The sequence below is a fragment of the Protopterus annectens genome, chromosome 14.part0 (assembly GCF_019279795.1).
Source record: "Protopterus annectens isolate FY-2018-M chromosome 14.part0, PAN1.0, whole genome shotgun sequence".
In the NCBI taxonomy this organism is placed as follows: Eukaryota; Metazoa; Chordata; order Ceratodontiformes; family Protopteridae; genus Protopterus; species Protopterus annectens.
Window position 1 is genome coordinate 521,706,888 of NC_056748.1, and position 27,499 is coordinate 521,734,386.

The 27,499-nt window shown below is 39.3% G+C and overlaps 1 protein-coding gene across 1 annotated transcript in view; it reads right to left on the minus strand.

The window, feature by feature from the left end:
* Positions 1-512: 512 nt before the first annotated feature.
* CSGALNACT2 (chondroitin sulfate N-acetylgalactosaminyltransferase 2) overlaps positions 513-27,499 on the minus strand; it is a 784,311-nt gene continuing 757,324 nt past the window's right edge. The window contains exons 7-9 of the mRNA XM_044056275.1: positions 25,687-25,781; positions 24,251-24,332; positions 513-3,145 (exon numbers count right to left, since the gene is read on the minus strand). Of these exons, the coding sequence (XP_043912210.1) occupies positions 2,853-3,145; positions 24,251-24,332; positions 25,687-25,781 (470 nt within the window). The 3' untranslated portion in view covers positions 513-2,852. The remainder of the gene's footprint in view (positions 3,146-24,250; positions 24,333-25,686; positions 25,782-27,499) is intronic.

Genomic DNA, 27,499 nt, shown 5'->3' on the forward strand with positions numbered 1-27,499 from the left:
CTGAAAGTGAGTTGAAACAACAATTTGTATTTGTGATTATGGTGTTATTTTTGAAACTCATTACCTATTTTGTACATAGGAAAGTAAAGACGTAAAGACATTGAGAGGTATTATGGTGCTGGATTTTTTTTTTTTTTTTTGCTTTTAAATCCAGTACAGCCTAACAGCAGAAAATAACATAGTAGTATATACAAGTAAAATTCAAAACTAAAATTAAAACAATGAGAAAAATCCTGGACGCATACACAAAGAATGGAGAGGAACACAGGGTGTCAAGACAGGACAGAAACCATAAAATACTATACGTTGGATTCAGACAACACTAGTATATCCAAGAAGACACTGACTTTAACCATGTAAAAACATTTTCAAAAGAATTTTAAAAATTCTTGTTGAAAAATATTTGAATATATGGAAATAGTTGATAAAGTTTTTTCTGTTGCACTTTGGAAAATGTCAATAAATACTACTTAAATTAAAAAAAAAAGTATATTCCACAAGTAATTTCTCGATCTGTGTAATGGTAATTTAATTAACTCAAGTACATTCCAATTATTTAAAATCAAAATAAACCATACAATACAGAAAATCACAATAATATGCATGCGTTTTCATCACTGTAACATTCTTTGTATTTCAGTTCATGGACTTCAGCTACATACAGGTACCAGTTACATTGAATTTTGGAAACAAGTCCTTCAAAAATCAAAGAGGTTTCACTCGCTCTTTCTTCCTTTTGTAATGAAAGTTAAAAGATCAGAGATATTCACTTATAAATGGATTCCTTACAGCTAATCCTGAACTTTGAAACCTAATTTAAAATCAGAAAATTCAACATTACATGGAAGTTGTTTGTGACTATAATGTTTATTCTTGACAGCCTGGCACAATTCCATCTCCTTCTCAGTCATCATGACTACAAAAGACGAAGGAATATATTATTCAGAAAGTCTGTGAACTAGTACAGTAAACAAGGCGGGAGTAGCATACATCATCCTCATATTACAACAACGTTTTCTAATGGTTGTTTAAATCAAAAAGTCAAGAAAGGCACTGAGGAATGACAATGCTATCAAGGAAGAAAGACCCCATATAGAATCTGCTATAATTCCAGAATTACAAAGGGAGGACAGTTTGGATGCTGCGAAAGTACAAATTTCTATAAAAACACGAAATGGTAATTTCAGAACTGTGAACCCTCAGAAATTGTGTGCTTCCTTTATGTATTATATGCTCCTCTTTATGTTACAGATGTCAGTTTTAGAATTTCAAATTCGGAATCCAACTTGTCTTCAGAATCCAATTTAGCTCTGGATTTGGATCATCACACCATTTGAAAAAAATTGGCACTATACGAAATGTCAGTGCCATAGCAGTAGAGCACAGAGAGTAAAATGATATCAACTGAAAACTAGCATTATCCTGTAGTCCTAGGTTTGGTTCTTTCAGCCTCAAGTTTATATTATGTGACCTTGTGCAAGTCATTTAATAGAACTGCAGTTCTGAGTCACCCATGGAAAAGAGGTATTTGAACCCAATGGGCTTAAATAGTTAAAATAAAAAAAAAAAAAAAATCCCAGTGCAAATTATTTTCTCTAAGTTTTTCTTATGGAGCATATGAACAAAGTCTGAGATATACAGAATTTACCATAAAACCAGCTTTAATGTTCATAGCTTAGCCTATGAATATTCAACAGATGCATACTTAACTCAGGAAACTTTGGTGATCTGCAAATTCAGACAGCAGGTTCTTGATAAAACCTCTGTCACTTCCTACACCCCACCCCACACTTATGTTGCCCACAGTTTCAGATTTTGTATATAAAATAAATACCATCTGTGAAGACCATCATTAAATTTGAAGGTTGAGCGTCGGGCTGGCAACTCGGCACCATAAAAAATCCACTGCCAATCATTAGCAGACCAGAGTTCTGTGGCGACCCCTAACCGGGAAAAGCCAAAAGACATTACTAAAAACCTGCACCATTTATGTATCTATCCTTACTGTAGACTCCATCTGTGTCCTACTGCTGCAACATACACTAAATCAACAATAACAGATAAGGACTGATGAGGGATGCCACAGATTTCCAGGTAGCCTCATAGTATCAATCATGGGAACATATGGGAAGCTTCATCCTATTACAATCCTTCCTTTTTAGACACATTAAAATAGACAAGGATAAGAAAATAATAAAAATACAAAAAATTAATTTCCAAGCAGCAAGGCTCTCAGAAGCACCATAATGTCAACAGGAATAAGGATTGTACTGATTCTGTGAAAAGGAGCTCTGTGTCAAAATCTTACAGACATGTACTTTCAGCACTCACTACAAGGTGAGAGCACAGAAGTTTCTCTGTTAATTAGGCTAAAATTTTGTTATTCAATGTACTGTATTTGACAAGAATGCTAGAAAAAGCCAAATGTTGCACTGGTGTCTGAAACTGAGCTTTTCATTCCATAAGGAAATCTTAGTGGAGTTTAATACCGTAAATGGCAAAACCTATTTTCATTCAAGTCTTTATGCAAAACATTACATATAAAAAATTCTTATGGAATGTCTTCTCTCTCAAATATGTTCCTTTCATGTAGGAATCTCCTCAGCAAGCTTAACAATTCTTCTGGCATATTCCTACTTGTTTTTCTTTCACCCACACGTAATGATGTCCTGCTACACAGTCAGCTGATCAAAGTGGAGTGAGATGCAACAAATCTTTATGCAAACTGCCTGCCGAGTTAAGGACCGTTTCCAAGTCACTAACACTGCAGCAGCTGCAGACAGGACTGCACATGTCACATGACACCCTTCAGATGCTTCAGAACTTGAATTACAGAATGCTTTTTTGTCCCCTTACTCTCCTGGTTCACCAGTAGTCCTAAATGCCTGCTTACGGAGGTGGGCTTCAATCTCTTCCCTGAAGACCAGCATCCCAAGATAGGAGTGAGAGGCCTCGTTCATGGCTTTTGACTGGATGCACATGCGGTATTGTTCAGGAGTTAGCTCGTCTGCACACTGCTTCTCGTGCCAGAGGTGGAACAGGCTAGGCACTGGTGTCCGGATCACCATGAGGTCACTGTGCAAGTACTTCCTGTAAAGGTGAACATCTTCTCCTCCCCAACCCTTTACATCGAGGTCAAAGCCACCTGAAAGACAAAGGCAAGCATGAACCACTTAAAGCAAAGCCAAATAACCAAACTGTAATGTTACAATAACATGAGCTAGGTCTGAGAAATTAAATAGCATTTAAAATACAACAGAATTTTAGACACCATTAAATTGGGCTTTTTAGTAAGTTCTATTTTTTCTCATTTTACCAACAGCATGTATACTCTCTCACTCTAGCATTCTCACACCTAAAGACAGGAATCCACTCGGATGTTTTTCCTGTGTGTATAGGGGGTGCATAGTATTATCCTCTCAGCAGGGTGCATAGTATTATCCTCTCAGCCTTTTGCCTCTCATTTCCTTTCCCATTACGGCAACCTTCCCAGCTCTTTCTCTAGCCAATCCCAAATTGCATCGGACACTCTCACCTCCCCTCCATATATCCCTTTATTCTATTTTAGAACTACCATATCTAAGGACATCTACTCTATGTTTAAACAGATTAAACTTGAAAGTTCCCCTAGTACTGCCAACTTTCACCCATAGTTTATTTATCCTTGTAGAGACATCATCATAACCCCACTGAAACACATCTACAACCTGTATATTACACTTTATTATATTATGCCTAATATTTGGAAAAATGCCATTGTAACACCTCTCCCTCAGAAACTCAATCCCTCCAATCAATCAGACTTTCAGCCCATTTCTATTCTCCCATCCCTGGCGAAGATTCTGGAAACATGACTTCATTTGTAACTTATTAAATACATCAACCAAAACCAATCTGTCTAAAAAGCAGCACAGCTTTTGTTCTGACAGCAGTACATCCACAACTATGTAGACACTCTACGATACTACTGTTCTTGGAATCGACAAAGGCCTAACTATAGCCACTTTTATTGACCTCACCATTGCCTTTGATCTTGTCAATCATGTAATTCAGCTAAACCATCTCAGTGAAGTAGGCATCAGTAATGACACTACCCTGGTTCAAAAATACATCTAACCACAACTTTTCAGTAAATTTTAATTCATCAACCTCAATATCAGTCCCTCTGCAGAAAGGTGTCCCACAAGGATCTATTGTGGCACTTCCTCTTTTGCATATACTTTAACAAACTTCCTTTGGACTTGCTCCATCTTCCTCTCCTACTTAACGCTGATGACATGGTCCTATTCTACTCCAGCAACTCTGACCCTTTGCTTGAACTCGACCTTTAGGCTGATTTTCATGTCCTTGTTCACTGGATCAGTAATAAACAATAACTGCTAAACTCCTCCAAAATAAACACAATGTTTTTGGCACTAGGCAATAGCTCACTTCTAACTCCAGGGCTCTAAAAATCCTCGCCCGTAACAGTATTGAAAATGTCACTTCATTCAGATACCTAGGGATTTGTTTGGACTCCTTCCTAAATTTCCAATTCCACCTAGACTAGATCCACAAAAAAATCAACTCTCTTCTATTCTAGGCTAAAAGGATCTCAATCTTTCTGCCCAGACCCTGTAGAAATGCCATAGGTAAAGTTATCTTACTGGATCAGCTAAAATATTCTCTCCCTATAGCTGCTGTAGCTTCTGAAAGAAATGGATCCAGCATTCAGTCGATTTCAAATGCCATTTGCAGATTCATCACTCTCTCCCCTAAGAAATGGACACTACTGCAATACCAACAAAAAAGCTAACTACCTGTGAAACAGAATGCTGACTTTCTACTTGCCTTTCAGCTATTTAAGCTTTGCAAGAATGACACCTTCCCTCCACTTGCCTTCAGACTAATTAGAGATGCACCAACATACAACCTTAGACATCTTAACCACTCTGGTCCTGTCCTCTAACACCCCCCCCCCCATATTAGGCTTCGCTGCATAGCCCATGCTTTCTCAGTAATTTCTCCAAAACTATGGAAATCTCTCCTCTTTTCTTAATGATCAATCCTCTTGCCTGTATGACTGCCTATGTAGTAAGTGATGGTTTAATTTAGATATTTCTTGTTTAAAAAAAAAGGCAGGGATTGAATAATTTGTGTAATATTGCTTAGGTTATATGACAAAGCAATGTATGTGAATTATAACGTTTATGTTAATATTGCTTAATTACTTTTATATGAATGCAAATTTGCCTATATCACAAGTGCTAATTCAATAAAGGTGTTTGAAAAAATCCAACTACCCCTTTTTCTGATCAGAAATTAAGGCACAGAAAAATGCAACTGTTGAAAACAGGTCTCTTCTATAAATTACCTAGGAATTATTATTGATGACAATATTAATAACACTGTGTACAAACTATAAAAAATCTTAAATGCCATAAAACTACTCACTGACAAATGGAATAAATTATTCCTAAAGTTTCAGGATAACACCATCTTTATTAATTGAATTACCAAAAATAAACTATATAGCTCAACCCATTCCAATGCTACCTAATACAAAACTATTACAAGACATAAATAAAATTCTTTAAAATTTTCTCTGGTTCCCTAAATGAAACAGGATAGCCTATGCTCACCATATTAGACCCTGGGAAATGGGAGGAATTCATTTTCCAGACATATATTAAGGCTTCTATATTCAAAATAGTTTTCAACTGGATAGACCCAAAAATGTCATCAGCTTGGAAATCCCTTCATATTTCTATTTTTTAAATGAGAATAAACTCACAAAAAATACTTTCAAATGATCAAATAAATATATTTTGAAAAATATATCTTAATTTACAATTTAACGTTTCGAAACCCACCAACTCAGTCTTCATAAACTAAATCTACAACTCATTTAGATCTTTCATAAACTCAAACTTGGACATTAAATTATGGTGGGAACTCTTAATTCCTTTCAAAATAACTAAAAACTTTCCCAACAAATTACATGAAAACATTATAAATAATTGGGAACTAAAAAATTTTACTTGTTGGCAAGATCGTATTAGGAACTCATCAGTCTTAAACATACAACAAATAAACACCTTTGATATTCCAATTCAGATTGGCTTATACTTCAAAGCATTTTATTTCATGCTCAAGAGTTATACAGAATAATCAATCATCCATCCTTTAGTTCTGAACCAAAATTAATTTCCATTATCCAAGAAATGGTTTATAATAATCATAATTGGTCTAATTTAACCTCATTGCTCTATAAAAACTTAATAATTTACAAAGTTAATCCAAAACAAAACTTCTGGAACTTTATTACTAAAGGTCATCAGATTATGGAACTTTATTACTAAAGGTCATTAGATTAACCTCTCCTCTGAAAACAAAATTAATTTATTGTATTCTATTAAATTAACTTCCAATCTACAAGCTTGGAAGATTTTTGCATGGGAATTCTTACACAGGATGTTTTACACTCCCAATAGGACAGCTAAAATGGACTCTTCTAAACAATTGTTTTGCTGGAGATGTTCTCAGTATTGTAATGCTGACTGGATTCATATATTTTTTGTGTGTATCAAAATTAAAAAAATTCTGGGAGGAGATTGGAAATTTCCTTCAAGCTATTTTTTCAGATTCCGTCATACTAACTAAATCCATGATTTTTCTGAATGTAACTGAAACAAATGTTATGAGCAAAAATAATTTGTATCTACTATTGACTATACTAGCAATTGCTAGAAAATGTATTACAAGAAAATGGAAAACGTCATCTGAACCCAACTTTCAAGAATTTATGACCCTACTAGAAGAAACAATACATATGGAGACAAAGGTAAAAGAAACAAGAAAGTTTTTTCTCTCATTGAGACTTTAAAGATCTCCACATCTTCTTAGTACTTGGAGAAATTACACTGATCTTTTTTATGTGTAACTACCTCTAACTCCAAGTTATTCTCATTTTTTTTATATAGGCCATATGTACATATTGTATATAGTTTGCCTGTTTCATTTTATTCTAGTAGAAATCATGTTTTGTCTTTTTGAAAATCAATAAAATATTTGGAAAAAAAAGAAAAATGCAACTATCATCTCTGGTCATATAACTTTTATGTATTTATTTTTTTTAACTTAACGTCCTCATTTCCTTCTTTCATCTGCATACTTTGCTCTGACTCCATCTTTGATTGTGATTCTTTCAGCATGCCAACAGTTTTCCACTCTGTATATAACTGCATGTGTACATTGCATTTTTTTCAGCCATTTATCTACAGACTTTATACTCTCAAGCCAACTAAAGCATTAATTTTGCACATAATACATGGATATACTGTATTCTGACAATCACTCTGTGTATAATTTCATGTATCTATTGTGTCTTCCCTGAACTGAAACAGGTCCAGTGGGATCAGTGCTCTAACCTGGTCAACAAATTCAAAAGAAAAGAAATATTCAAAAGAAAAGAAATATGTTCCTGTGTCAACTGAATTCCAGTAGCTTTTAAATTCAAATAAAAAACAGCTACTGCACATAGTACGAAGACCTGTTGTAGCATTAGCACATTGTATGCCTTGCTCCTGGTTTTGCTTTTTGTTAAAAATCTGCTTTGTTCCTTCCAAACAAAGCACCTCTTGAGTATGGAAATGTAAATCTGAACAGTATCCTTTGAGTCAGCACATATCACAAAAACACAGCATTAGATGTGGCAAAGTACTCAAAGGGTAACATGACAGTACAATACTGAGTTTTTCCATGTTTTGTATTTTGTAGTTCTACCCCACTTTCTGGAATACACACAGTGGAGATCGTTCATTTTCTGGGAGGAGGGGAGGCTTGGCAACCAACCTTTGAACTTTAGGCTAAATTGTTCAGCACATGTATGGATGTACATTTTTGTAAATGTCTTCATACCTGGCTGAACTGAGCAACAATCACGGTATTCTATCAAAATCGCAAAAGATACATTTTGTTTTCATAAATCAATGGCAATAAACACAAAGTTTGCAGCAGAATTCAAAATACGTCTTTCTGGGGGAGGCAAAGCTCTCACATGCTCCACATTGAGATACAAGGATAAAGCTTCCTTTCAGTAATCAGCAAGTTATCTTAGAGAAAAGGGAATGTTCCTTGCAGGGAACTTTCTCAGTCAGTAGATTTAAGCAAGTGGTGACCTTCCTCAAAGTCAGTAGATTTTCACACTTAGTTTGACTTGCAACACAGATAAGGGAAACAGTAGTTCCCCAATACACTACTGTCACTCACACTTTGAATTTTCACTGTAAACCACTTGTGTCAAGTAAATTCACATGGGCTCATTTGTTCAAGGGCACTGAAGGCCTTCATAAACACCTCGCTCTCCTGTTGGTTTCTCAGGAAAGCAGCCATTTTGATAGCTTTCTGCATCATGTGGCTTTCTGAATACTTCTTTGTGAAGCTGCACTGACTGCTAAATTAAATTCAATATTTTAGCTGATGCTGTAACGAAAGTCATCTGAGAGAAAAACATCAACTTAACTTTGTAAACCTAAAAGCTGACTTTCTTCATGGTAATTATAACTCCCAAAAAAACAAAGCATTATTTTCTGAACAGCATTTAAACATTTACTGCATTTTAAACATTTACTGCATGAACGCTATCCACACTATTTTAAGAATTCCCCAAGCAGCAGCAATGTAGTTCTTAAAGGAACACTACTCTGTATATGTATTTTATGCTCTAGTCCCTCTTACTAAGGAAAGAAATTCTTGCCTCTACTTCAGTTATTAGCCACACCAACATCACCCAAATGTGTGTCCCATTATTCATACAGTAGGTGTAGCCACTCTGCCTCATTGAGTTCTCTATGAGCTTGTAGAAACAGTATTTCATCTACCATTATGGTGGACTGCAACAGAACAGCTTTTTTTCCCTACTTAACCAGGGGAAGTTTGAATTCTACCTCTTACAAGGTATTCTAGCCTGATATGCTTACTCGATATAAATGTTTTATTTTGTTAACCATTTCATGTCATTAACCTGGTTGCTGGAAAGTGCTCATTCACAGTGACTACATGAGAAGAAAATGTCCAAAGCCATCATTACAGCCATAAACGATGAACAAACAGATGATGACAAGACTAACAACCCATAACACCACCCCACATACAGTACAGTATTTAAGAATAAAGCAAATGGCTACAATAACAAAAGAAATTCTGCTCATCTAACTAGTCTAGTTGCCGATATAGGGATCCACACCAAAATGCCCTGATATGGTTTTATCACCACCTAATGGAAAGATCCTTTAAGAAGAAAGCAGGTGATAATCCGTCCTCTTCAGTCCTAGTAGTACGTGGTATTCCTCAAAGATCAGTCCTCTTCAGTCCTAGTATTAGGTGGTATTCCTCAAAGATCGGTCCTCTTCAGTCCTAGCAGTATGTGGTATTCCTCAAAGATCGGTCATCTTCAGTCCTAGCAGTATGTGGTATTCCTCAAAGATCTGTCCTCTTCAGTCCTAGCAATATGTGGTATTCCTCAAAGATCGGTCATCTTCAGTCCTAGCAGTATGTGGTATTCCTCAAAGATCGGTCCTCTTCAGTCCTAGTAGTAAGTGATATTCCTCAAAGATTGGTACTTTTCAGTCCTAGTAGTATGTGGTATTCCTCAAAGACAGGTCCTCTTCAGTCCTAGCAGTATGTGGTATTCCTCAAAGATCGGTCCTCTTCAGTCCTAGTAGTATGTGGTATTCCTCAAAGATCGGTCCTCTTCAGTCCTAGTTGTAAGTGGTATTCCTCAAAGATCGGTACTCTTCAGTCCTAGTAGTATGTGGTATTCCTCAAAGACAGGTCCTCTTCAGTCCTAGCAGTATGTGGTATTCCTCAAAGATCTGTCCTCTTCAGTCCTAGCAGTATGTGGTATTCCTCAAAGATCAGTCCTCTTCAGTCCTAGCAGTATGTGGTATTCCTCAAATTGGTATGCGTTCCATGCTTTTCTTCATCATTATAACTTCCATATCGCTATAAGTGCTGGTATGACAATGACTAACTGTATCAAAGACATTACCCCTACGGAAAAAGGTGCAGCACACATTTTCCCTCTGGTTTCATGAGAGAAGCCTCACAGTTTCTGAAAAACAAAGGCCATGCTTTTTGGCATAGAGAAAAACTTTCCAAACTGGACAAAGACCTGTTTTAGACATATTGGGAAAAGCATGCAGTTTTCTTTTTAAATATCTCAGCACGTAGCCTGATCTATCCTTGACCTGGAGTGAACACACTCAAGACATCATTAAAAAAACCTCTTAACACCCCAAGAAAAGCTATCTCATGCTTCCTTACACATGAGGGGCTGTAAAAAATTTGGACTTGCTGATGTGAAACTTGCTTTTAACACAGTGTCTCACTATTAGCCAAATGATCAAACAATCTGCCTCTTTTGGTAGGCCTATCACTTCACCTCACAGCAAGAGGTTCTCCGGTTCGATCCTCAGCTGGGGTGCCTTCTGTGCGGAGTCTGCATGTCCTCCCTGTGGTCGCTTGAGTTTCCTTCCACATCCCAAAGACATGCTATAGGTGGATTGGACACACTAAATTGGTCCTAGGCATGAGTGTGTGCATGTGTGTGCCTTCTGTGGAAGGTTGGGCACCAGGCTGGCAACTCGACACCAAAAAACTCCACTGCCAATCATGAGCGGACAGTGATCCACTGTGGTGAGCCCTAACCAAGAAAAGCCAAAAGAAGAAGAAGATCACTTCATGACTAACTCCTTCAAGAGTAACATTAGTGCCTTATAACAGAAGAGGCTTACTGCCTTCCTATCATCTCAAAACAAAGCTTATTACAGCTTGTCTTATTTTCAAGCTACTACATTAAAGTTAATAGTTTCTTTCCACAGAATAATTAATACCAAAGCTTGTACACCTAGACACATCTACGTCTTCCTCATTTTCATTATTGCTCAAAATCACAGATTTTGCTTTCTTACAGTGTGGGCCCTAAATCGGCACTTTAGCTAATCCAGTCCATTTAAGACCTATTCCTTTCAATTATTTTCCTCTTGACTACGGGATCTGCACTTCTTAGACACCACTGCTCACCTCATTATGTTCAGCCTCACTATTTAGTTCTGTCTAAAAATAAACATGTTTTTACAACAGCAATATTTTGTGCAATTTATTACACTTACCCAATTATATAATGTTATTTTTTTTTACATTTGGTAATGGGCATAGCAGAAAGAGGATCTCTGCCTTACTTAGTGGTTAAACACATAAATAAGAAGTAAAAAGTGTCAACACTTGAAATGCACAGTCATCAAGGTTTCATACACAAGTACATCCAAGAAAGCTGATCACATTTGTGGAAGAATTTCTATGAATCCATTACTTATGTTCACACTAGATTTAGGAAGAATCCGCACAAAGAATTGGGGTTTTCATTTGTTCTCTTTATCTTGAATATCTATAAGTTCCATATTTATTTAATCTTCCTGACTGTTTCATAATTTAAATGACTCCTTACCCACTGGGACATGACACTACTTCTCTGCTACATCTGTGAGACCTTAAGCCTCTCAGCCCACAGCATATTAACTTACTGTACAGAGTTTTGGAATTACTTTAAGTTGCAACTTGTATGAGGCGTTGGCTCGGTGATATGTGACTGACTTCTTTTGGTCAGATGTTGGTACCCTGTGCTCACGCTTGGAATCTACTTTTCCCTGACCAGGTTTTCTGTTTCACAATATGACTGAGATCACAGTTTCCAGAGTTACTACCACTGAAAGGTGTTTCTCCTTTCTCTAAGGTTGTACAACCATGAAGTTGGTGAATTTACATAAGAGTGGGGGGGCGGGTGCAAAACAATGCATGCCTGTTGAGTGGTTAGCATTTATAAGTAGATGTGACTTCAGTCATCTGGGACCAAATATTTGACGACACACTAGGCTGGCAGTCAGTCACAAGAGAAGCTGTAATAATGTACTGCTACTTCAGTGGGTTCTACCATCATTCTCTCCATGATGAAAAGATATCTTAATTTCTGAAGTTATACGTTGCTATTTTACATTAAATTTCACTTTGATATTATAGATAGTGTTGGGTTATTTGGTATCAGGAAGAAAGAAAGGTATATACATCTCCTGTCAACAAAATGGAGAAGGCATTCATTGTTCACATTGTTATGTAACTGGTCCAGTCCCTTTTCTCTGATGGCTTTATTTTGCTGAAATGTATAAACTAACAAAAAGGCAAATATGAAACCCCTCCAGGAAATAACATCCTTCCATCCTCCCAACAGTGTAGAGGACCTCTGTCTGTGTTACACTTCACAACACCCTTAGCTGGGTGTTATTTTTCCAGTTTCACCCATCTTGTCAGACATTATCAGTTGTTTAAAATTTGAGAGATTTAACACACATTGTATAAATTGTTCTTAAATCTAAACTATTTTATGTTTTCTTACTACAACTGAAGCAACAGCAATCAGTTATATTTTAATCTGTTTACAATCAGTGTCATTCAACTATATAGTCTGCATGCTGAAATATGTGTTTATGCATGCTATTTTTACTGAAAATAAAAAGATTTAAATAAACACATCTTTAATGCCAGAACCAAATTACAAATCGGATGTAGTACTTAAGAAAAAAAAAAAAGAAACAAAAAACTTTAACCAAGAGACATCACTTTGTTTCCACTACTACTAACTCAATTACTGTTCCTCATATGGCACGTTCTACTGCAATAACCTACAAACCTCACTCATATAAATTTCTGCTCAGCATAACTACTTCCAACTACTCTCAACCTCTAATATCCTTCAATCCACTCTACTATCCTATCATTCCCACTTAAACACACATCTGTAATTATCACACAGACACATCCCTTTTTAAACATGATCTGTATTGATTTTATGAAAATAATGTACATTACAATTGTACAGAATCTTTCCATTTGTATTTTACAAATGTATATATTATATTTTGCTGTCTCAATAACTTTTTCTGCATTCCTGGGTTGAGACTAAAACTGGTCACTTGTGATCAGTGCTTTACCCCAGTAAAAAAAAAAATAATAAACAAATATAAGTAAGTATGCAGTCAAATCACCTGCAGAAAAAATAAGAGTGCAACTATCAAACTTCCTTTAATAAAGGGGGTACAAAGCTGGACCTTGCATGGGGCATATGTCTTACCTTCTTCAGCTCTTGAAAATTTGAAATCCCTCTAACTCCCTCTTAAAAGAACCTAGTCATTCTTGGTGACTAACTTAAACCACCTAAGTCCTACTGGTATTAACAAAAATGTCTTGCTGACCTAGGGCTTACACAATTGGTAAAAAAAAAAAGCCCAGTAGATGTAACCTTGAGACAGGAAATATATTCCTTACTAGACATACTAATGAGAAACATTCCAAATTGTTTCTCAGCCATTACCCTTCCTGCATTTCTCAATGATTACACTCAAGTACTTTTCAATATCACTAACCTCTTCAAGCCATTCCCCTTTAAAAATCGCATAGAAGTCTAAACCCACAAAACCTTTCAAAATTAAAAGAACATCTACCTTGGGCAGACTGGAACCCTATTTTTAACAGCCAGGAAAGTAATCAAGAACCAGCGCCACTCCAGTGATTTAGAGGGATAAAGCCCTGACTATGGCCAATCTGAACCAGGGTTTGATTAGTGTCCTGGCAACTGAAGGACCAACAGGAAGGGATAGGTATACCCATCCTGGGAGAAAGTGGCTCATCAATGATGCTCCCTAAGGAGGGGGGCAAGGTCCTCAGGGGGGAGATTACCTCAGATGTGGTCAGTGAGTGGGGGTGTGTGGGTAGGATATATAAAAGAAAAAAATGGACAGAAGCAAAGACAAATGACCCTCCTCAGGATGTCCTGAGAATACATGCCCAGCACCAGCAAATCCAGGGGTGGCTGCAGGCTAGCTGATACGTGGACATGGGGCACTAAGGGTTGGCCAGTAAGAATGATGTGCAAGGGGAGAACCAAATAAATGAATGAAGTGCCAATCTTACACACACAGCTACTAACTTTTCTTCAAAATAAATTCTTCCCACCAATAACCGGACTTAACAAAGCAAAGTATTCTAGCTGGAACTTAAATGAATACAAAGTATTACTAAGTGATGAAGCCTGTGCTAACTTGAAAAAATCTGCCCATTACTAAAACCTATATCAATCTGTGCTCTTAGGAATTAAAAAGGTATTCATAGACATAAAACTATAACTTGCCATTCCAAGCAAAACACCCTCGCCACACAAAATATTTCTGGAAACAGCTGACTTTGTTAACAGACCATAAACACACAAAGTGAAATAAAAAAGTATTACAACAAAGAAAAACACTGTTCACTGATCTAACCATCCATTAACCATTAAGGACTAAATCTGACTTCTCCTATCTGCCACCCTTCCACCCACCCCTTATTAGTACCACCTGCTACGTCACTCCTTCATCCCTACATCCCTTAGTGAGTCTCATAAAACGGAGTCTGAGCTTAACATGTCCCACTAGAATTTTCTAATCACTGCTCTATCATACATACAATCTCTTCTTAAACTGCAACATTGTGTCAGCTATCTAGAGGGATGCCTTGATAAGGTTAAATTTCTAAAATTACCAATCCCAAATCAGTTTCTGACTTCAGATTTAGGAAGTTACTACAGAAATTTATATAAATACAACTTTCTGAAAACATCAAAAATACTATTTACTGTCCAGAAACTAACATGCCACGATACCAGCTGATGACAGCAGAAATGCACCCTCACGGCTGCCTGGATGATGTCCCCCCACAGACATAGTAGTGTCTAATTAAGGGGACGAGAGGGTTTATGGCATGTGGAAAATCAATACAAAAAAGTCACTTTTAATCCCTTTTGACTAGTAACTCAAAAGACAACAATATGCATCCCCTATGAGCTTGATCGAAGGAAGGACACTGAGGAAACTCAGAGCTATAATATATAACATTAAGTATCCTGTTTTTTGTTTATTTTGTTCTTTATTTCTTTATTTATAGCACTTTGTGTACTGTGTATTTTTCTAGCTAGTTTCACTGTGTGTGAGGTATTAACTGGAAATTGTCCACTTTTATTACGCATCTGTTGAGTTGTTTGTTTCTAATAACTTGTTGCAGTTAAAGTCTTTTTTGTAGAGGCTCCTTTAGCTGTTTAAAACTTTCATTTAAAGGCTCACTGCTGCTTTTCAGCTGTGAAAAACATTTCTGCAGTTTGTTTCCCACCGTCCCTCCCTGTTGGTATAGCGTTTTTATAATTGGTGGCTTTGCAGTTGCCCGCCCCTAGTGTAAATTTGATTTGGGACTCTCCTCCCAGTCTAGTGTCATTACCTCATTCTACCCAGTACAGGGAGAACATTTAAGAAGGCCAATCAGCTTAGCTTCTGCTATTCCTTTCTTTCTTTCCTTTCTCTCTTTCCACTTAAAAAAAATAAATAAATAATTATCTGGTTTTACTGTGTGTTTCTTCCTACTTTATTTTGCTTTTGCGTCATCTTAAAAGTACTCAATTGGGTTTATTACTGCTTGGTGTAACTCATTCTAAGCCTTTTAGTTTAAGCACTTGGGCTTCAGACCAGTTGTTTTACATTAAGAAGGCTTGTGGACTGCACTGTAGTGGCAGAACAGGTAGCTTACATCCTTCTAAGTTGGGAACTGCTGATTGAGGGCTCAGTGTCTGCTATTCTAAAAGTATATTAATTCTGGTTTAAGCACTTGGGCTTCAGGCCAGTTATTTTACATTAAGAGGGTTCGTGGTCTGCACTCTTGTGGGAGGAGAGGCTGGACTCTGCCCTTCTGAGGTGGGAATTTCTGGTTAAAGGCTTATAGTGCCTGCATATTTGAACTGCTTCTTACTGAAATTGGTACACCTTGTTTGCTGTAGCATAGACTAGATCCAGGCCTGCTGAATCTAGCTTTGTTTGTATAACTTGAGCACTAATCCAGGCATTCTTTAAAGTATTCAATTGTATTTATTACTGCTTGGTAGTAACTTGATTAAAGTGTAGCTATCATTCTAAGTCTTTTGTATTAAGCAATTGGGCTTCAGACCAGTTGTTTTACATTAGGAAGGTTTGTGGCCTGCACTGTAGTGGCAGGACAGGTAGCTTACATCCTTCTAAGTTGGGAACTGCTGATTGAGGGCTCAGTGTCTGCTATTCTAAAAGTGTATTAGTTCTGGTTTAAGCACTTGGGCTTCAGGCCAGTTATTTTACATTAAGAAGGTTCGTGGTCTACACTCTTGTGGGAGGAGAGGCTGGACTCTGCCCTTCTGAGCTGGGAATTTCTGGTTAAAGGCTTATAGTGCCTGCATATTTGAACTGTTTCTTACTGAAATTGGTACACCTTGTTTGCTGTAGCATAGACTAGATCCAGGCCTGCTGAATCTAGCTTTGTTTGTATGCTTTTTGTTTGTTTGCTTGTTATTTCCCTGAAATGCTAATTTCACCTAAAATACAGCTTTTCAGCGCTTCTGTGGATCCCTAGTGATATCTGCATTGCTTACTGTACTTATTTCCTTGTTTCACTTGAAAGAAAGTTACTGTTTGTCGTTTTTGCATTTAAGTTACCTGTAATACATTGCATTTAAGTTACCTGGCACTTGCTCACTAAGTCAGCACTAAAAAATTAAAAACACTCCACCCCCACAAACTCCCTTTGAGTACCTTGTTCCCCATTGGCCCTTTTTCAATTAAAAAGGAATTCCCAATACTATTCTAGCATGTCCAAAGGTCAGTTGTCAATCTCCTGTCCGGTCCAGCTGGTGAATCTGGGAATCTTGAGGCAATGTTAACTGCCTCATGTACACAGACAACCCTCTCCTCCTCCCAACAAATTCCAACACATGTGAGAGATGCAACCATATAGCCAAACTGGAGGCTAAGCTCTCTCAACTCAGTACTGGCGCAACCAGTCAGGAGGAGAAGGAAACCACACTCACTACAATTCCAGTCTCACATAGACCTACCACGACAGCAAACCAAACGCATAAACACACAAAACCATACTTGGAGGCTCTAAATAAAAATCTGCCTAAGCAGCAGAGACCTCCAAAGCAGACACCCAAGCAACCGCTACCCCAAAACAAAACACGTGCAACACAAAGCCAGTGTGCCAAACAGTCACAGCCCTTAAGGCTAAACAACACACCTGATACACTTGTATCCCGTCCCGCTCACAAGACTGAACAAGAAGGTCATGGTGAGCTGCCTGTCGGGCACTAGGATCCACCACATAACACAAGCACTCAGGTCACTCCAAGGCAAGTACAAATATGACTCAGTCATTGTCCATGCTGGTGTGAATGACCTGAGATGTACCTCCCTGGACTACATGAAAAGAGACAGAGGAGCTCTCTGAACATGTAGCCCAGGCCGGTATGTCCCTGAACTTGAGTAGCATCTTACCCTCACCAAGAATGATGCCACAATATGAAGACAAGATGATCAATTTCAACAAATGGCTTAAGTATCGGTGTCATTCAAAGGGGATCCAATGCCTGTCAGCCTGGGATGACATGCTCGACAAGCCACAATGCTTCGCTAGGGACAGCTTGCACCTGTCACCCCATGGGCTTTTGGATATTGGCAAAGGCTCTTGCTACGCCCATGGTGCCTGTTTTAGGCAAGGCTCAAAAGACAAACCCACCTCCATAGGTATCACAAGGATAAGAAACTAAGAGTAATGCTACTCAACGCCAGAAGTCTAAACCTCAAAATGCACGCACTCGAAACTCTCCTTAGTATGGAGAACATCGATATCTGTGCAGTGACAGAAACCTGGTTCAAGGCTCCCGAGAGCACCCCAGCACTATCAGGTTATACCTCATACCATGCTTTTCGGCCCCAAAACTTGGACCGAACCACAAAAGGAGGGGGAGTATCAATATTCATCAAAGATACCCACACCTCTAGGTTGGTGGCACAGCATGAAGCATCAGAGACTATCCATGTGCAACTAACAGTGGGTAAAACTGCCTTCCAGTTTATAACCTGCTACAGGCCACCCTCCCAAACCCAGGAACCCCACTCGGCCTTCCTGAGAACACTGGAAAATATGAAGGTCTCTCCAAACACCATTACATTGGGCAACTTCAACTACCCAAACAGACTGGGAGCATTACTCTAGCTTTAACACCCTAGCCCAAAGGTTCCTAGAATTTATAAACTCAAATGCTATAGAACAACTTGTTACCACTCCCACAAGAGGGGAAAATGTACTGGACCTGATCATCACCAACATGGGGACTCTATGCTCCAGACCAGAAGTGTATCCCTCACTGGTAAGATCAGACCATAAACTAATCTCACTGGATATTCACATCCCGACCCCACTCCCTGCCTAGAAAACCACAGTGAAAGACTTCTCTAAAGCAAATTTCACACTCCTCAAAACCGGGGTGGAATCCTTCAACGCCCCCGGGCCTGTGGAAAATACGGCCCAGACCGCAGAATCCTTTATAAACGCATTCTATGAACACCTTCAGAAATGCATGGATCATGCAATCCCAAATAAAACCAAGACCCAATCCTCCAAAGGCAGACGTCCTGTCTGGTGGACCCCAGCCATAAACAAACTATACAATAGAAGGAGGAAGCTACTACATGACAGAGCAAAATCCCAAAAAGGGAAGGCATCTCTGATCAGTATTAGCAAAAAACTACGGGCACTCATAAAAATCGTCTAAGGCCAGCTTCAAGAGAAAAATTGCACAGGACACTAACAATAATCACAAGGCTTTCTTTAGTTATGTTAGGAACCTGGGTGAGAATTCCCAGATATGCTCAGAATTAGTCCAAAATGACAAAAAATACACCGAACCCACAGACATTGCCAACATCCTAGCTGACAGGTTCAGCGCAAACTCCCCCCCCTCCCCACCAAAAGGGCAAATATCTATCCCAGCAGAGTGCTGCCCCCCTGACATCTCAGATGCTCAGGTAAGAGCCGCCCTCTCCAAAGCAAAAAACACAGCATCAATGGGACAAGACTGTGTCCCGGGCTGCGTCCTACATGAACTCCAAGAAGAGCTAAACCCAAACATAAAACTAGTGTTCAATCTGAGCCTTACTACAGGATATGTACCCAAAGAGTGGCGTACAGCAACAGTGGTCCCTCTCCACAAAGGTGGTGCCTCAACGGATCCTGGAAACTATCGCCCCATAAGCCTGACTAGCTTGGCCTGCAAAGCTATGGAAAGGATCATCATGGACCGCATAAATAAAGATATTGGGGACCTACAGACACTGGATCCTATCCAGTTCGGCTTTAAGGGCAGATCCTGCCTCTTAAACCTGGTCGATTTCTTTGAAACAGTCACCAAGGCCATTGACAATGGGAAGGTGGTCCACACATCCTACCCGGACCTCGCAAAAGCCTTCGATACAATACCCCACTCGGGCATTATAGATAAGCACACCAGCTTAAATATAAACCCCCATGTCACTAGATGGGTTGCAAACTGACTCAAGGACAGAACCCACATGGTTAGAATTGCTGCAGCCATGTCAGACTCCAAACCAGTTACAAGTGGTGCCCCATAAGGCTCAGTCCTGGGACCTCTCTTGTTCGGTATATATTTCTCTGAGGTACAGGCCAACATGGAAGGACTGTGGCTGACCAAGTTTGCAGATGACTGCAAACTGGGCGCCTTAATCGACTCTCCGTCTGACACAAGCATCCTCCAAAAGGGCCTCATAGAAACAGACAACTGGTGCCAGAGCCATGGCCTCAAGCTAAACGCCAAAAAGTGTATAGTCATCCCCTTTGGCAAAAACAAAGTGCCCACAAATTACCACATAGGTGGTAATCCATTAAGTACAGAAGAAGTAATTGGGGACCTGGGGACCCAAGTTGATAGCAATCTCTCATTTGGCAACCACGTGGCCAAAGTGGTTAGAAGAACATTTTTATATAGCCCACCTAATCATGAAGGGATTCACATCTAGATCAGGGGAGGTCATCGTGCCTCTTTACTCATCCCTCATCAGGCCCAAATTGAGTACAATGCCCCTTTTGGGATGTACCTTACCAGACACCTGCAGCAACTGGAAAGACCCCAAAAGTACCTCACCAAGAGGATCAAAGGGCTCAAACAGATGCCATATGCTGCCCAGTTAAAGAAACTCCAGTTCTACTCAGTGGCATACCGCTTGCTCAGAGGCGATTTGTGCCTGACGTATAAAGCCATGTCCAACCCGGAATTAATGGACATGCTGCACCTCAGAAAATCCAAATCCCATCGAGCTACATGCTCGAGAGACTTGAACCTCAGCACTGAAATAAATAGGACATGCTGGAGGGACAGATTCATAACCCAGAGGCTCCCTTCACTCTGGAATAAAATCCCAGTACAGGTTAAGCAGAGTCCCTCATTGACTCTCTTCAAGAGGAATCTTGATGAGTGGATGAGAGATCGTAGGTTTACCCCGGATATCACTTCTGTGTCACTGTTAGAGGCACAGTATACTAACCTCGAAAAAGGGCATAGCAAAATTAATTTAAAATGGGTGGCGAAAGCCAAACACACTCTGGCTAGGCTTATAAATGCCCTAGGGCAGATAGCCTAGTATGAACCTATGAACCTATACCTGGAAGTATGGCTAAACCAAAATCTCAAATTCATCTTCCATACAGACTGCACAAAAAGTAAATTAAATGAGCCGTTAATTTGTTTTTTTAGAAAATTTCACACACATTTTCCCAGAATCCAGAATGTCAAGCGGTACGGGAATTCTTCTAGCTCATCTAGAATACAGTTTGTATGTTTCCTGAAAGAAACTTTCCACCTCGAATTCACAGCTGACAAAATCTGTACATTTACTATCCTACTCCTACAGAGTGAAATCCAGTCGACAGTTTTTTTTTTTTTTTTTTTTTTTTTAAACAAAGGCTATATGGCTTCAGAGCCAGAGGAGATCAGAATGTCTCCTAGATATCACCCATCCGCATCTAAGCTGCTAAATCACGCAGTCACTTCTATATCTGGTAGGGAAGCTGTCACTTAGAAACCTTACAATCTCATTTCCATCCCCTGCAGTCCACCAGCTCTATGGCCCTATTACAAACAGCTTACAATGGAGCAACTACAGTTACTTACTTCAAAACTCCATGAATCTCTGCTACTCGCAATAAAAAACATGAGCTCTTGTACTGAATTGTGCAAACCCTTTAGAACTTCTCTCCAGCAAGAAGCACAAAACATGCTTCGCACAAAATGGCATAACCTAACCTACATTTTCCATTCCCAACAACTTAAACCTCCAGCTGCAAAAATACATTCAACACCGTCCTCTGAATAATACAATTATGTGAGACATATAAATAATGCAAATATATGTTTATACTCTTATTCTTTATTATGTGATTTCTATATTCCACAATGGTCTCTGTTATGCTACCTGTAACAGCTGTCATCATTAATTTATACTAGATCTGTCGGTATTCTCACTAGTTAATCTGTTAATTTACCAAGTCTTAACATTATATTTGTATTGACTGTTTTTCGCAAAGTATACTATCCTGGACTGAGACTAACTGGTCCTCTTTTATTGGTGCTTAAAGAAACAAGCAAACAAGCAAATGCATTCTGTTCTGAACTAGCAGATACCTGATCCTGTGGTCTTACTATCAAGGATTATAGCATGCCATACGATACCCCCTATGGAGGGCACAGACAAAATCTTGAATAGAGGCAAGCTAGAAAGCATTTCTAAGTCCTAATACATTAGGGGAGACTATCACTGTGAGAGGGGATGCAAGTAGTCGAGAGTACTATGCCCCAGTGCTGCACACAGGGAGACAAGTAGCCAAGTGGACTAGGCCCCAGTTCTGCAGATAGGGGAGTCGAGTAGCCAAGGGCACTAAGCCCCAGTGCTGCCAACAGGGAAAATAAGTAGCAGAGGGCACTAATTCCCAGTGCTACAGACAGAGGAGATGAGTAGCCCAGGAAATTATGCCCTAGTGCTGCAGACAAGGGCAATGATTAGCCAAGGACATTAAGCCACAGTGCTGCAGACAGGGAAGATGAGCAGCTAAGGACACAATGCCCCAGTGTGGCTGACAGAAGATGAGTAGCCGAGGAGACAAGTAGCTGAGGACACTAATCCCAGAGCTGTAGAAGTGTATATTCTCCTGCCATATCAGTTTTGAGGTTTAGACTTTTTGCTGTCCTTGGAGCTCATACAGGAACAATGAGATGACACAGGAGTCAGTGTCTAGATGACAAGTAATGGATTACTCCATTCAGCAAGGGATATGTATATAGCATCCACTTTCTTGGGGGGGGGTCTTAAGAAATGGAGTGTAGATGCTTCCAGGATGCAATAAAGAAGTCTTTCATGTTTGGCTTCACAGAGAAACAACTTAAAGTACTGTCTCTTTCTTTACCCAGGTACTCATTTAGACATTACTGGGAATAGAGAATGTATGCCAAAGGACAGCCCATAGTGGACATCATAAGCCTTATGGTCATTCCAAAGGAGGGACGATCATCCAACGGGGAGATGTAAGGTAGGAAGGATTCAACATCCTTGTCAAATCTTGAGGTTTTTTTTGTAGGAACTGGAGTGGGAAGGGATCCCTGTCCCTAACTAGTTCCAGTAGTAAGGTTGTGCATGGTCTCACAAAAACTATGGATGCACATACCAAGTTGTTAGGCAAGATGAAACTGCACATAAATGAGAAAAGGCTTGTGTCAGGCTCACATATGGCATCAAGCTAAATTCCCCAAGGTTGCAGCCCTGCACATGAGAATTTAGCATCTGCCAGACATAGAAAAGTTGTCTGAAATGTAGGCCCTGTGCCATGTGTCTTGACACAAAGACATCCCCATTGTGGGCCAACAGACTATAAAACCCAAGAAGAGACGATGGAAGGTGAGGACCTTGGCCCTACGTATCCCTGGCCAAAGGTCAGGTGACTTTAGATATCACTACTTGGAATTAGGATGACAGTTCTCAAGCTTCACCTATCAAGTGATGGTTGGGTGGTGTCTATACCTTGGAATGCACTCCCTAATAGGGTGGGTAAGGATAAGGTGGAGGACCTCCTCTTGGTCCAACATCATCATGTGTGGCAGAGGATAGGCATAGGGCCAAGACTTCATTTGTCTACAAATAATCTTAACCCCTGCAAGACCCATAAGATTTTTTTTACATCAGTGTTACCTCCAAGAAGGACTAGGTCTACCTTTTGTCCAAGCTTTTGTGACAGTGTGCCTGGGCAAGAGTAAGCTTTTGTGACAGTGCACTGGACTCAGACTTCTACATTTATCCTTCTTGTTTATGCCACAAACTGAAGTTCCACCAGTTAACATCTTCCTGGTAGCAGCCCAGACCATGGGTTTTTTCTCCCTCCAATGTCAGTGAGCTAAATTAATTATTTAATAGCCACAGGTAACTTAATTCACACATGTTTGACTTCTGAATCAAAACTAGCCATTGGAAGGCTATACTATGCTTAAATCAATTGATGTTCCATTGCACACGGTTTTTATTGTACCACACTATTTACCTAAACAATCTGATTTACCTTTTCAACCGCTTTCCTATTTTTCTTATATGCTCTATCTTTACTCAGCCTGAAATCTGCTGCAATCAGAGCTCTTACCATGGTAAAAAACAAATTTACAAACAAATGAAAATAAATATCTGCAATATTCCATCCTACTTTGGTAGTCACACAGAAAAAGAGATTAAAGCTGAAACATAATGGACAAAAACAACCGCCAAGCATCAAGAACTGAGGAGTTAAATTTGGAGGAAAGATGAAGAGTGTTTGGAGTGTACCTACAGGGTGTGGGAAAAGATTAGGAGCAAGGTTTGCTAAGAGGTAAATGAGGAGGTGCAGTTCTAAAACGGCAATAGTGTAAGGAGGAGGGTACATACATAACGTACAGAAGGCATAATTCAATACTGATATGGTAGAGAGTGCAGTGACTCTGGAATACATTGGTGGGGGAAACTGTGGACTGCCATTCATGAGGAGAAAGGCCAGGGAAGATGCATAGGGACTAAATGTAATTCAACACTCTGAATTTATTTCTCAGAGTCTTGTCTTGGCAAATTTAATCGAAAATCTGCTAACAGACAGAATCTGCAAGTAAAACTACAGAAGTACGGGTTTGTCAATGGCTGACACAAGCTTTTTCACATTTTACTGTCAACAGTCAAGACAAGTAGAGGAGTCTAGATAAAGCCCATGAGGAACAAAACTATGACAGACATACGAAGTGAAACCTTACCTATTGCCAGAAAGTCGCTGCGGTACTGGCACGTCATTCCAAAGCCAAAATCACGCCAAAAACCAGAGTCTTTCTTATGAATCTATTGGCATAACACAGAGATTCAGTGAGGTACACGTCATATTTAAAGTCATACAGTAGCATGCGCATAGCACAACTTACAGTTAACCAGTACAGCCTATACGTTTTAATTAGCTACAAGCACAAACAGCGTTATCATCATCAGCGCAAGCCGTGTATCACCTAAACGTGATGGTGTATATAAAAAGATGCCAAATGTGCAATGAGCAGAAAGCAGCAATCTCTATACAGCAAAATGTCAACATTAATGCAAAATCTCTCCATTCAGAATATGATGGACTCCCCTAAATTTACTACTAATGTTCTGGATGTCTGTTGCATGATCTTTATCTTACATGAGGTATCTTGATTGTTCATTAGGACTGAAATAATATATTAACAATATCATATTCTGTACTTCTTGGATATGTCTAGCTTTTTTCTGGACTGTAATATCTCCTGGTACACCATGCTCTCTCTATCCCTATAGATCCAGTCAACAGTATGAACATTTCTATGTAATATTTTTATGATTTGATACACTCTTACAGTTGGTAACTTAAAATAGGCAGATTGGTTTAAGTGCACTTACCTGTTCAAAGGCAGACTTCCTTTAAGTAAACATGTCTTACTGATCAGAAATGTTGTGCATGTCACATGATGCTGCTATACAGCCTGTGTTGATTCTTGAACCAGACTATTACATGTTGAGGTGAAACCTGCCTAGAACACACTGTGCTGATAAGTGTACAGCAAATGTGAGTTTCTCTGATGAGACTTCGACTCCTTGGGAAGGACTATCACAGCAGTCACAAGAAAAGAGAAATCTTTCAAATGCAAACAGCATTTGAGTTGTAAAAATCTAATGAAAAAAATGCACTTTTCAGAACTGTAAGTCCTATGGATCCCCCAAAGTGGGAAGGCTGCACTCCCATGCCCCCATGAGGTTGCATCACTTCAGGGAAAAGGATACATCCCAGAGACCTTTTTTGTACCTAAACTGGTCATACGTGCTGCAATAAACATGAGCTTGAGCAGGGAAACCTTGACTTTTAATGAAATAAAAAAATGCAGTTGCAAACTTACTGTTACTAAACAGGGCAGTCGACCATTGCTGTATCAAACGTAAGCCTGCCTCCCCAGCCATTCTATTATAACATATGCATATCAATACTTCAGAGCATAAAGCCTTTTGCCTGAAATTTTCTATGTTGATATGGGATTAAGTGTTCCATTTGCTGTTTCCTTGTATCTTACAGGTGTCCCTTTGAAAATAGGTTATTGACAAGAGGGATAATCCAGTTAACAAAATGTAAACAAGATCACAGTCACAAAATGGATAATTTCTTCAGTAAACAAGGACAAGCTCTCCTTACCAACTGCTGTTCTATGGACGGAGGTACATCCTGGTTAGCGTACACAATGGCAGGGTTGTAGAGACTAAACACCACTGGATAAAACACTTTTCTTCCTACAAAGCAAATGAGACACTTGTTATTCTGACAACTTTATACTTGCTTAAGCCATAATGAAATGTACATAGACAACATATGTACAAGCCTGTCTCTCCCCTTCAAAAAAAAGCATAACATACTGGCATTTACCCAGTAAATGACACTGAATGAATAAATACACACTGCATAAGCAGGACTAACTGAAAAATGCCATCACACTACAATATATACAAAGAAAACCCCCACATTATCAGAAAAAGGTCTGTCAAATGTACTTGAACTGCTCTTTCCCAACCATTAACATTCCACTACTATAAAACACCTTTACCGGGGACACAGTGGTGTTAGACTTGAAAGCAAATCTAGGCAAGAAAGTAGCATTATGGTCAGTAGACAGTTACGTCTGCAGTCTGGCAGCAGCAGAAATAATCCTCTAACATCAGTTACACAACTATGAAAGACCATGTCCTCTCTTGTTCTCTCATTTGTCTAGAATACAGCCGTGGCTACAGAATGAAAAACGTTCTTGTCCATGTACAAGAAAAATGACTCCTTGTGATTCCACAAGTCCTTGTTTCTCCATCCCCCTCATTAGCTGCTTACAACTGGCATGCAGCTACAAACTTAAACATTAGAATATTCTTGGAAGTCTGAGGCTTACTTAAATGTCCATATCAGAAACATTTATTACATAAATAAGTAATTTGGTTAAGGCAGTTGGAAGCCAGAAACAAAATGGTGGAGAAATGCAATGTTTCACCTTTGGGATATTCATAGACAGATTAACCACTTACTCCACAACAGTAGTTTCTTGCTAATACTGATCAGAGATGCCTTCCCTTTTTGGGATTTTGCTCTGTCATGTAGTAGCTTCCTCCTTCTGTTGCATAGCTTATTTATGGCTGGGGTCCACCAGACCGTTCTCTTGTTTTTGGAGGAGTGAGTCGGTTTTATTTGGGATAGCACGATCCATGCATTCCTGCAAGTGCTCATAGAATGCATTTGTAAAGGATTCTGCGGATTGGGCTGTAGGGGCTTTGAAGGATTCCACCTCAGTCTTGAGAAGTGCAAAGATGGCTTTTGAGAAATTCTTTACAGTGATTTCCTTGGCTGGGGGTGGGAACAGGATAAGGATGTCCAGGGAAATTTGTTTATGGTCTGATCTTATCAATGAGGGGTTTACCTCTGATGTGGAACATAGAGTCCCCATGTTGGTGATGACCAGGTCCAATATGTTGTTCCCTCTTGTGGGAGTGGTGACCAGTTGCTCCGTTGCGTTAGAGTTTATAAATTCAAGGAACCGTTGGGCAAGGGTGTTTGGGCTTGAGTAGTTTTCCCAGTCAATGTTTGGGTAGTTGAAGTCACCCAATAACATAGTGTTTGGAGAGACCTTCATATTCTCCAGTGTTCTCAGGAATGCCAAGTGGGGTTCCTGTAATAGGGAGGGTGTTCTGTAGCAGGCTACAAACTGAAAGGCAGTTTTGCCCACTGTTAGTTGCACATGGATGGTTTCCGATGCTTCGTGCAGTGCCACTAACCTAGAGGTGTAGGTATCTTGGATGAATATAGATACTCCCCCTCCTTTTGTGCTACGGTCCGAGTTTTGGGGCCAAAACGCATGATATGAGTTATAACCTGGTAGTGCTAGAGTGCTCTCAGGAGCCTTGAACCAGGTTTCTGTTACTGCACAGACATCGATTTTCTCCATACTGAGGAGAGCCTCGAGTGCGTGCAT